Source organism: Macaca fascicularis, chromosome 17 (genome assembly GCF_037993035.2).
Source record: "Macaca fascicularis isolate 582-1 chromosome 17, T2T-MFA8v1.1".
Taxonomy (NCBI): Eukaryota; Metazoa; Chordata; class Mammalia; order Primates; family Cercopithecidae; genus Macaca; species Macaca fascicularis.
The window spans coordinates 28,834,939-28,847,002 of record NC_088391.1 but is presented as its reverse complement, the minus strand read 5'-3'; the positions used below and the strand labels follow the sequence as shown (position 1 = coordinate 28,847,002).

Here is a 12,064-nt window from a genome sequence, read left to right as displayed (position 1 = left end):
GAGGTTGTAGTGAGCCATGATCAAGCCACTGCACTCCAGCCTTGGACTTTTCCAAGACTCCAGCTTGGGAAAAAAAAAGAAAAGTATATAACATATCTTAGACATACAAAAAGCTGTAAAAATACTTAAACTATATGCGTGTGTTCACCCCCTAGTTTAAAACTGTTTATTTTTCAAGCACAGGTTTTTACAGGTAACACAACACACACCTCCTTTTATGCCATTACCTACCCCAGCTGCAAAGTAGTCCACTGTGTGAATACACCATACCTTAGTTCTCCAAGTCTAAGACCCACATTTTTTCACATATTAGAACAATCAACTATATCACATAACTGCTGTAGGCCATTTGATTGATATTTTAATGTCTCTGAAATTGGGATGTATCTTATATTTGATGAATGTGATCACTTAACCAGCCCATACTAGTGAACACATTTTTATTGTGTCCACCACAATAAAATGCATCCACCAACGTCTTTGTACACATGTCTCAGAGATCAGTGGGGAGAGCACTTGAATTAAGCAGTTGAGGCTGCAAGAAAATACATGCCCATGTTGTCTTTGCTTGGGAATTTATTGCAAGAACACCCAGAAATGTGGGACAAGCTAAGACCAAGATGTAGAGCTTAGGGGAGAACCAAAATTACAACTCACTTATTCACTAGAAGATGAGTTGCCTCTCCTTACCCCCTGACACTTCTTAAAGAGAGGAGCTCTGTAGGTTTTTTGGCTGCCATCAAATTGAGAGCTATCCTGTTGGACAGTTTCAAGCCAAGCATTCTCAGGGGCAGTTCATTTTCCAGATGTCCAACCAGAGCACAGTCACCTTGGGCCCCAGCACTGGTCATCAGTTCATCTCGTTATGACTACAGCAGAGAGCAGGCTGTCTTCCCATCAGCCTACCCAGAAGGAGCCATGGCAACATACTGGAAGAAGGAAACGGTGGCAGCCTAGGCACTGGTGCTTCATGGGTAAAATTTTATCTCTTCTGCAATCTAAGTATAGCGTTCAGGCATGTCCAGAAACATGAGGCAGTATATGAATGCCTGTGTATGGAACACATCCTGGGGTCCAGATTGATAGGAGCACAGGGTTTACATAAGGAAGAAGTGAGAGGACCAGCTGGAAAGGTGACAGGTAAGAACTGTATTCTGTAGTGGGAAGCCATTGAAGGATTTCAAGCAGGGAAATCACGTGGCCAAAGCAGATCTTCAGAAAGATAATTTGGTGGTGATGTGTTAAGTCAGAAACTCTAGGGTCCGAGATTTTACCCAACTTAGAAGTTAACAAGGTAGTCCAGTTTGATTCCCCAAGGCCCAAGCCCCACGGGGCAACATAATGAAGGCCAGATGTTACTGCCTGTACATGCAGTGGGATGCATTACAAGAAAGGGACCCCAGAACTACGCGTGCATCTTGTTGTGAGCTGGTGGTGGCCTGCGCATACCTCTCTCTGGAGAGACCTTATCTTAGGAATGTCAACCTCTGAGGAGGAGGAGAAGGTGAGGTCTTGATCTTTACCACCTAGAACCTCTCTGGAGGGAGCTCTCTCCCAGGTTGACTACCCTGGAAAGGCTCATTATAGAAACAGTCTTAAAATTGATGTAAATGTCTTTGCTCAGAGACCCAGACAGTGCAGGATGTGAGATATTCATGGAGAATTGTCTCCCAACATGGTGCAGGTTGGACTGGAAAGGATGGAGTTAAGGGGCAAGAAGATCAACAAAAAGCAACTGCTGTAGTTTGGGGAGTCATTTTTTTTAAAAAAGAGGCAAGCCAAGGTGGTGTTGGAAGGTAAAATGGGGAGGAAAGCTAACTGTGAGAGACTTTCCAGGGGAGAATGTGGTAAGTCAAAGTGGCCACTTGTAGATTGGGGGTGGACATGATGTTGGGCTTAGGGCCTGAGCAACATGGGTAATGGTGAGCATATTAAGTAGGACAGCAAAATCTGGCTTTAGAACTATGAGTCAGGGGTCCTAGTGTGTAGTTAAGAGAGAATAGTGCCGGGCAGTGGCTCACACCTGTAATCAGCACTTCGGGAGGCTGAGGCAGGATTGCTTGAGGCTAGGAGCTGCGAGACCAGCCTTGCTAACATAGTGAGGCCTCATCTCTGCAGAAAAATTAGCTGAGCGTGGTGCTGCATGCCCGTGATCCCAGCTACTCAGAAGGCTGAAGTGGGAGGATTGCTTGAACCCAGGAGATCGAGGCTGCAGTGAGCTATGATTACGCCACTGCACTCCAGCCTGGGTGACAGAGTGAGACCCCATCTCAAAAAGAAGAGAGAGAGAATGGCCAGAAGGCAATTGAAAATATGAACTGAGTTGGAGAGACAGAGTCAGGGCGGAAGAGAGAGTGCTGGGAATTCTTTTCTGAGTTGGGGGGATAGCAGGAAGCCCCAGGTATGAGTGCTTTTGCTGAGCTGGAGAGGACAGAAGGGTAAAAGAGCTGAGGAATAAGAGCAGGATCTTTTAAAATATCTATCCTAGGAGAGAGTGGGCAAGACCACGAACCAGGAGGGCGCTGGGGTCCTGGGATCCACGGAATGGAATTTCAAGAACACTGATAAATTGCTGTAGCACCATTAAAAACAAAGAAAGGAAATAAAAGGTGAGGCACCTGGCAACCAGAAAGTCAGTGGTGAGAGTGGGATTGATGGGAGGGAGGCTCCAGAAGCCAAACACTTACAGGCCGGGTAGAGGAGAAGCTGGGCAGTAGATGAAAGTCCTGCAGAAGTTTGGTGGTGGGAGGAGGAAGGGCAGGAGGGTAGCTCCAGAGGCACCTCGGGGCAGGCTGGGGGATCTTGGTTCCTTTGAAGATAAAGGTCTGGGCGAGAGGATGGCCGAGGAAGGGTAAAAGTGCAGGCACGGCGGGCAGCTCTCGCTGTCTGATGTGTGCTTGGCCATGGAGGAGTTTTGAGACGAAGTCTCACTCTCTTGCCCAGGCTGGAGTGCAAGAGCATGATCTTGGCTCACTGCAACCTCCGCCTCCCAGGTTCAGGTGATTCTTCTGCTTCACCCTCCCGAGTAGTTGGGATTACAGGCACGTGCCACCATGCCCGGCTAATTTTCGTATTTTTAGTAGAGACAGGGTTTCACCATGTTGGTCAGGCTGGTCTCGAACTCCTGACCTCGTGATCTGCCTGCCTGGGCCTCCCAAAGTGCTGAGATTACAGGCGTGAGCCACCATGCCCGGGTGCCTTCAGTTTTCTTTTTTTTTTTTTTTTTTTTTGAGACGGAGTCTCATGCTGTTGCCCAGGCTGGAGTGCAGTGGCGCGATCTCGGCTCACTGCAAGCTCCGCCTCCCGGGTTCCCGCCATTCTCCTGCCTCAGCCTCCTGAGTAGCTGGGACTACAGGCGCCGCCACCGCGCCCGGCTAATTTTTTGTATTTTTAGTAGAGACGGGGTCGATCTCCTGACCTTGTGATCCGCCCGCCTCGGCCTCCCAAAGTGCTGGGATTACAGGCTTGAGCCACCGCGCCCGGCGGTGCCTTCAGTTTTCTTGAAGGAGGACTGCTTTGCTGTTTTGGTGCTAGGCTTTGGGACGAGATTCTGGGGCGTGGATCTTGGGATCCTCCTTCTCTAAGCCTGTTTTTCAATGGGGATGTTTGTCTTTTCCTTAATGATCTATAAGAGGTGGTCATGTATTATACAGTTTCACCCACACTTTATTATGCTTTTGGGGAGAAAGGGCCAGAAAGTGTTGTCAACCCCCTTTATTGACTAATCCATTCTTTCCCCACTTATTTGAAATGCCACCTTTATCATATACTGAAGTATTTTATATGCATAGATATGTTTGGGGATTTTTGAATTTAGTTCTGTTTTATGAATCTTTTGGTTCCAGTTCTAGCCACTGTTTTATCAGATATTGAAAATTTCAGCACTATAATGTAGTTCAATATCTGATAAAGCAAATTTCTCCCTACTATTCTTTTTTAAACACTTTAAACCTTATGATATATCCTTCCAAATGTACTTTTAAATTCACTTTGCTGACCGGGTGTGTACAAAAATTAGCCAGGTGTGCGGTAGCCTGCACCTGCAATCCCAGCTATTTGGGAGGCTGAGGTAGGAGAATCGCTTGAGGCTGGGAGGCAGAGGTTGCAGTGAGCCGAGATCGTGCCACTGCATTCTAGCCTGGGGGACAGAGTGAGATCCTGTCTCAAAAATAAAAAATAATTTCACTTTGCCAAGTTCTAATACTTGGTAGTTTGATTGTGGTTTTCTTAGCTTTACAGATTAGTTTGAGATTAAATGATATTTTTATAATACAGTCTGCCTTCTAAGAACTGGGTAGATTGCAATTTGTTTAAATCTTCTGTTATAGTCTCTTAAAGTTTATTTCAAAACATTTTATATTTTCATTGCTACTGTATTTCTCCTTTGTATTTTGTTTTATTTAATTTAATTTAATTTTTTGAGACAGAGTCTCCCTCTGTCGCCCAGGCTGGAGTGTAGTGGCACGATCTCAGCTCATCGTAGTCCCTGCCTCCTGGGTTCAAGCAGTTCTCCTGCCTCAGCCTCCCAAGTAGCTGGGATGATAGGCATGTGCCACCATGCCCAGCTAATTTTAGTGTGTGTTTCTAGTAGAGAAGGGGTTTTGCCATGTTGCCCAGGCTGGTCTCAAACTCCTGGCCTCAAGTGATCCACCCGCCTGGGCCTCCCAGAGTGCTGGAATTACAGGCATGAGCCACTATGCCTGGCCTTTCCTTTGTGTTTAGACTGATTATTGTTACTATAGTGAAAGCTGTTGAGATATACCTGTATTTATATAGTTACCAGCCACTTGTCTAAATTCCCCTTTTCCTCCCTCCAGCTTTATTGTTATAATTTATGTATAATAAAACTCACCCATTCTGTGTACAGTTTGGTGAATTTGAGTGATTGTGTAGAGTTGTGTAACCACGCTTGCAATCACAGTACAGAACGTTTCCATCACGCTTCTAGTAAAAGTTTTCTCATGTCCCTTTGAAGAGGATCCCAGTCCCCATCACCAGCCCCAACAAACACCCATCTGCCTTCTGTCTTTAAAGTTTTGCTGTTCCTGTAATTTTATAAAAATGAAATCATACATACAAAGTCTTTAACATAAGTTGCTGTGTAGTGTTCCAGTCTGTGGATGTATCTCAATTCATTTATCAGTTAATGAACAAATGGGTTGTTCCTAGTTTTTGACTATTACAAATAATGCTGCTAATAGATATCTGCATCCAAGTCTGTGTGGGCATATTTTCCTTTCTCCTAGGCCAAGGCCTTGGAGTGGGATTCTTTCATTTTAGTAGAAACTGCCAACCTGCTTTCCGTGGTGGCCATACCATTGTGCGTTCCCACTAGCAGTGTGTGAGAGTTCCTGTTGCCTCACCAGCACTTAGCATTTTTGTGGTTTTTACTTTTGTTTTTAGTCATTCTGATAAACATATATGATTGAAACTTACCACTCACCCTCATACATGCCACAGGTTGCATTTTCAAATGCAGTACCAGGCCTGGTGTGGTGGCTCAGGCTTGTTTTTTGTTCTTTGTTTTTGTTTTTGAGATGGAATCTCATTCCGTCACCCAGGCTGGAGCACAGTGGTGTGATCTCAGCTCACTGCAAGCTCCGCTTCCCAGGTTCATGCCATTCTCCTGCCTCAGCCTCCTGAGTAGCTGGGACTACAGGTGCCTGCCACCATGCCCGGCTAATTTTTTTTTGTATTTTTAGTAGAGACAGGGTTTCACCATGTTGGCCAGGATGGTCTCAATCTCCTGACCTCGTGATCCACCCTCCTCGGCCTCCCAAGGTGCTGGGATTACAAGTGTGAGCTCAGGTTTGTAATCCCAGCACTTTGGGAGGCTGAGGTGGGCGGATCACCTTAGGTCGGGAGTTCAAGACCAGCCTGGCCAACATGATGAAACCCCGTCTCTACTAAAAATACAAAAACTTAGCCAGGTGTGGCAGTGCACACCGGTAATCCCAGCTACTTGGGAGGCTGAGGCATGATAATTGGTTGAACCTGGGAGGTGGAAATTGCAGTAAGCCGAGATGATACCACTGCACTCCAGCCTGGGTGACAGAGCAAGACTCTAGCTCAATAAATAAATGGATGAATGGATGAATGCGTGCATGCAGCACCAGTTCCTAAACACGGTTCTAGGTGGAGTCTGACCATCATTCAAGGAGCCTGGGGCGGTGGGGGAAGGTGGAAAGAGCACAGGCCTTTGGGTGCAGTAGGTGCACCCTTGAACGCCAGCTTTCCCGATGACCAACTCAGAAACTTGGGCATGCCCCTTTCCCCTGCAAATCCTTTCTGTAATGAGGAGGAAAAGAAGGAAGGAAACTTTCTGTCTTAGTTTTCTTACCTGTGAAGTATGGAAATAATGTTTTCTTCAAAGGACTGTGAGAATTAAATAAAGCCTTATAACTTAGCGCGGTGCTTCTCAAGCTTGACCATGCACACAGATCATCCGGGGATCATCCGAGATTCTGCAGTGGTAACCAGCTCCCAAGTGATTGCCAGGCTGTGATTCGTTGACTGTATTTGAATGGCAAGGATGTAAGGCACCTGGCACTTGCTAGACTTCAGTAAATGTAATTCTCTCCTCCATCCTCTTAGTGAATCCTCCTTGCCATATTCCATACCCGGATTAGCTTTTGTCATCCAATCCCTGTGTACTAAAGTGATGATGTATTTGTCCAATTAAGATGAGCCTTGGAAGGTTTCCTTTCACATCTTTAATCTGAGAAGTAACAACCTTCTGGCAGAGAAGGGTATATTCTTGAAAAGAGAGAAAAGTGTTTCAAGTCCTAAATCAAACAGTAATACTGCTATGTTGTAGGAACCATAGAACTCGTGTAACTCTTTGATCCTGGTAGTTCTGAAAGAGACCAGCGTGGTCTCCTGTGAATGTTAGGTGACAACTGGCTGCTGAGCAGGTTCCCTCAAGTGGAAATGGTCGTCTCATTAAGCAGGCAGCAGCTGGGCAGCATACATTTATGGAGTCATTAAAGCCTTGTCACCAAAGGACCGTAGGAGGCTGCTGCAGCTGATCCCTCCGGAAACAATGATGTATGCTGTTGCCATGACGTGCAAAAATCCAGTCTGATTAGGCTGAGGTTTTGTGAGTCCAATTTGCAAATGCTAATAAATGTTGACAGGATTTATATACTGATTCTATTCCTGCTCTAGTTCATTCTCCCACTCTTGAAAGTGAATGTTGCCCTGTTTTCTCTAGGTCTTCATTCAAACATACTGACAACAAAAAACAGATACATTCAAATACATACTCAGCCTCAGTATGTGTTCTTTTTATTTCTGTAAGAACTTTTTCAGCTAAATTTTTCCTTAAGGATTAGAATGAGTAAATTAAGCATGCTCTTTAAATTGGATATTTAATTATCAATGGAAGTAGCTGGCATAACTTAATGATTTGTTTGATCTGAGCTTTGGCTTATAGCTGTCTTTAAGTCTATAAAATATGTTGTTAAAACCCTTATATGCCTGGGCCGGGCGTGGTGGCTCACCCCTGTAATCCCTGCATTTTGGGAGGCCGAGGCAGGCAGATCACCTGAGGTCAGGAGTTTGAAACCAGTCTGGCCAACATGGTGAAAACCTGTCTCTACTAAAAATACCAAAATTAGCCAGGCGTGGTGGCGTGTGCCTATAATCCCAGCTTGGGAGGCTGAGACAGAAGAATTGCTTGAACCCAGGAGGCAGAGGTTGTAGTGAGCCGAGATCATGCCACTGCACTCCAGCCTGGGCAACAGAACGAGACCATCTTAAAAAAAAAAAAAAAATTACATGCCTGGACATCTTAAGAGAAAAATGAGACTGGCCTTTCTTTATTTGCTATAATACATTTTAATTTTTAAGCTGATTTTGTTAGCTCAACTAAGTATAGTTCAGTTATGTTATATAACATATGTCCAGTAGGAACTTTCCTGTATTTTTTAAACCACATTTTTTGATATGTGGAACTTAAATAAGTATTATGAAATTTTCCTCATCACCCTCTGGGTTAATAGTAGGAAAATTCATAGCAGGGAGAAAATATTTTAAATATTTATAAGTGCTTATTAATATAAACCTGAAATATGTCTTGAAGGCTACCATGGAATTTAACAGTGGTCATCTCTGGGAAATGTGATTGGGAGTCAGGAGGGAGAGAGGCTTTTATTCTTTGCTTTGTACCTTTTTATAGTTTTTTGGGGTTTTTTAAACATGTATCATAGATATTTTTACTTGTTTGTTTTGTGGGATTGTTTTGTTTTGTTTTGTTTTGTGTTTTGAGATGGAGTCTCGCTCTGTTGCCAGGCTGGAGTGTGGTGGCGCGATCTCGGCTCACTGCAACCTCCGCCTCCCGGGTTCAAGCAATTCTCCTGCCTCAGCCTCCCGAGTAGCTGGGACTACAGGTGCATGCTACCACGCCTGGCTAATTTTTGTATTTTTAGTAGAGACAGGGTTTCACCATGTTGGCCAGGATGGTCTCCATCTCCTGACATTGTGATCTGCCCACCTCAGCCTCCCAAAGTGCTGGGGTTACAGGCATGAGCCACTGCACCCAGTCATATATATATATATATTTTTAAACAGGGTCTTGCTTTGTTGCCCAGGCTGGAGTGCAGTGGCACAATCTCATCTCACTGCAGCCTCGACGTCCTGGGCTCAAGTGGTCCTTCCACCTTACCCACCTGGGACTACAGGCGCACGCCACCACACCCAGCTAATTTTGTATTTTTTGTAGAGATGGGGTTTCACATGTTGCCCAGGCCCATCTTGAATTCCTGGGCTTATATAATTTTTTTTTAAGGTAAAATTTTAAAAGGTATACCACCAGAAGAAATATCAGAAGAGTAAAGAAAAATCCACTGAAATATCTTCCTGCCATAGGCGTTGTGGGCACTGCAGACATTGGTTTAGGGAGGAGAAAAGGCCTCTGATCAGAGGGAGCAAAAGCCTGATTCTGGGCAGCTCCTCTGCAGTCCTAAATGGACAAGAAAGAATTTGCTCAGCATGTATCACCCAGAGCTGGCATTTTGATGCCTGGTCCTTTACCAAGAGGGCACAAGAAAATATGTGAATAGTGGGAGTTTTTTCCTTTCTGTTCTGATCACGGCCATCACCTCTCCTTACTCTTCATCCTTTTTGTGCTACTATTTATTTTAACCCTCAACACGGCGCCAAACTTATACGAACATTCCCATTGGTTCCCGTGAGGAGGTACATTGAGTTTCAGCACCTCTCACCAGGTTGAAGTCCACCTCCCCTGGTAAGCGTGCGTGCATGCATGTGTGTGTGCGCGCGCCTGTGCACGGGCGTGTGTGTCCGTGCACGTGTGTGTGGGGGGTGGGGAGGGAGTGCATTCTGAGTCTCCTGTGGCTGGGAACCGAGGTGCAGTGTTATTCAAGTGTCTTTTGCCTGCAGGAGAGCAGAAGATGGAGAGAGAAGTAAGCAGGTTTGCACTGTGGTTTATTGAGACCTGAATAATCAGGCAACTCAAGTACTGTTGAGTGCTGAAACACCAGTGTGTCTTGATACAAAAGTGCATCTGCGGGGAAGGAGGTGGCAAACTGCTTGCTTTTGAGGTGTGCCCTGCCTGACACATGCTGCAGATCTCTGTTGCTTTTTGCCTGTGCTCATTTAGGCTGATCCAGACCAGGACACCCAGGACGCTTTGGGTCTGGAGAGGGTCCTGGAGGAGCTAAGCCTCAGGCTGTCTGGAACCTCAGGTGCTGTGTTTCTTGTAACCACTGTGGTCTGAGTCCTGTGCTCGCCTGTTTCTAGCATGAAGGCAGGGAGCCCCTGCAACTGCAGGATCCTGAGTCTGGAGTCCAGAAATGCAAGGAGTGCCCTTCTCTGATCCCTTACAGGTGTAGCACCAAGCGCTGAGACTGGCTTTCTCTAGTGGTACCATATTGGAATTTGACAAGTTGCTATGTATCCCCCCAACCATTTTTTTTTTTTTTTAAGAAGCAGGGTCTCTCTCTGTCCTCCAGGCCCGAGTACAGTGGTGCAATCATGGTTCACTGCAGCCTTGAACTGCTGGGCCCAACTGATCCTCCCACCTCAGTCTCCTGAGTAGCTGGGACTACAGGTACACACCACTGCACCCAACTAATGTTTTTGATGTTGTTTTGTTTGTTTGTTTGTTTTTGTGACAGAGTCTCACTCTGTCACCCAGCCTGGAGTGCAGTGGCACCATCTCTACTCACTGTAACCTCTGTCTCCTGGGTTCAAGCGATTTTCCTGCCTCAGCCTCCCAAGTAACTGGGATTACAGGTGCGTGCCACCACGCCCAGCTAGTTTTTGTATTTTTAGTAGAGACGAGGTTTCACCATGTTGGTCAGGCTGGTCTTGAACTCTTGACCTTGTGATCCACCTGCCTCAGTCTCCCAAAGTGCTGGGATTACAGGTGTAAACCTATGTATCTTTTTAAAATTAAGTTTGACTGTGAACAGTTTCAAACATTCACAGATGTAGAGAGACTAGTACAGTATCAGTGAGCAGATTCTACATTTTCAAGTTTTGCTGCACTTGCCCATCTGTCACTTTTTCTTCTCTTTTTCTCCTTCCCTCCCTCCCTTTTTCATTGTTATTGCTGAAGTACTGGAAAGTGATCTGGACCTCATGTCACTTTACCTTTATGTAGTAAGTCTGTCTCTAAATAAAGTCAGGTCTTCTTCAGGGACAGGTGCCTGCCGTTCGTGTTATCATAGAAATGACAGAAAAAGAAAAAAAGAAAGAAATAGTCTGTTGTACTTTTTGCTCAAGCTTAACCATATCTCGCCTAACACCTAGTGGAGCCCTGCCTTCCCAATTACAGCAACATCCTGCATGTGGTCCTTTGCTGTTGACTAGGCACCTTTCATCTGATCCTTAGATCCTCAGTGCTTATTGAGCTCAAACGTGAATCTTAGTTCCAGATGGCTGGATCTCGATCATACATTGTGGTTAAAGACTTTGAAGCTGATAACTTTCCATGTTTATTTGGTTATTTAACATAAAAACAATTTTAAGGGAGAAGAAAAAAGCACTGTACAGTTCATTTAATATAAAGCATGAATTCACAGGAGGAACTATATCTGTCTCCATTCTCTACAATTCTACAGATAATTTTGGTGCCTGGCAAATAGTAGTGTTTTCAGTGGCTTTGATCTTAGGTCTTTGTGTGGTTAGAGCAGATTTCATTCAAAAGCCCCTGAATGGTCTTTTTTTTTTTTTTTTAAGACGGAGTCTCACTCTGTCACCCAGGCACAGGCACACACACACGATCTTGGCTCACTGCAACCTCCACCTCCCGGGTTCAGGCGATTCTTGTGCCTCAGCCTCCTGAGTAGCTGGGACTACAGGCATGTGCCACCATGCCTGACTAATTTTTTTGTATTTCTTAATATTTGTATTTTGTATTTTTAGTAGAGACGGAGTTTCACTATGTTGGCCAGGCTGATCTTGAACTCCAGACCTCAGGTGATCTGACCGCCTCAGCCTCCCAAAGTGCTGGGATTACAGGTGTGAGCCACCACGCCCGGCCTTTATAATCTTTAACACCATAATAGCAGGTCTCATTCTGAAGCTGGGGCCTCTGCCTCCCACACCTAGTTTGTTTGTTTTTGCATGGAATCTGTTATTGATAAGAGTCAGCTGTGGATGGTGCAGCCTAAAGTGGTGAGCCTGTGTTTGCTGATTTATATTTGTGAGTTCTGTTAGGGTAAGAGCCAGCCAGTCTCAGAATCACGGAACCTTCAGAGATGTCACCTGGAACTCTGATATGGACACGCTCACCCCTTTTCACCATGTGCTTTTTCTGACTTTCATCTGATTGACCTTCCTGGGGTGGGATGCAGCAGGATTGGCATGGGCTGCAGTGGGAGCGGACAAGTGTGATGATATAGGGAAGGGATACCACCTCTTAGAGTTGTTTGAGGGAAGAATCAGAGAGTTGCTACTGGTGTGTGACCTACTTCATGAAGAAAAGCCAAGTGTTTGTTGGTCTGTTTGGCTCCCTTTTTACCTAAAACACAAGGGCAATGTCCTCGTGTAGAACCACTGCCCTTTCCCGGCAAAGCATGACCTGCTATTTAGACAA

At 45.3% G+C, this 12,064-nt stretch overlaps 1 protein-coding gene across 8 annotated transcripts in view; it reads left to right on the top strand.

Annotated features, from left to right (window-relative positions):
- The window catches only part of EBPL (EBP like), a 30,900-nt gene that overhangs the window by 2,065 nt on the left and 16,771 nt on the right, over positions 1–12,064 (top strand). For 7 of the 8 annotated variants that reach the window (XR_012426968.1, XR_012426970.1, XR_012426969.1 and 4 more), the window contains exon 2: positions 2,489–2,609. The exons of the other annotated variant lie outside the window; for it this stretch is intronic. Coding sequence is in view for 4 of the 7 variants with exons in the window: in XM_074022049.1 (XP_073878150.1) it covers positions 2,489–2,578 (90 nt within the window). In the remaining 3 variants the exon portion in view is untranslated. The remainder of the gene's footprint in view (positions 1–2,488; positions 2,610–12,064) is intronic. 8 annotated transcript variants of the gene reach the window in all.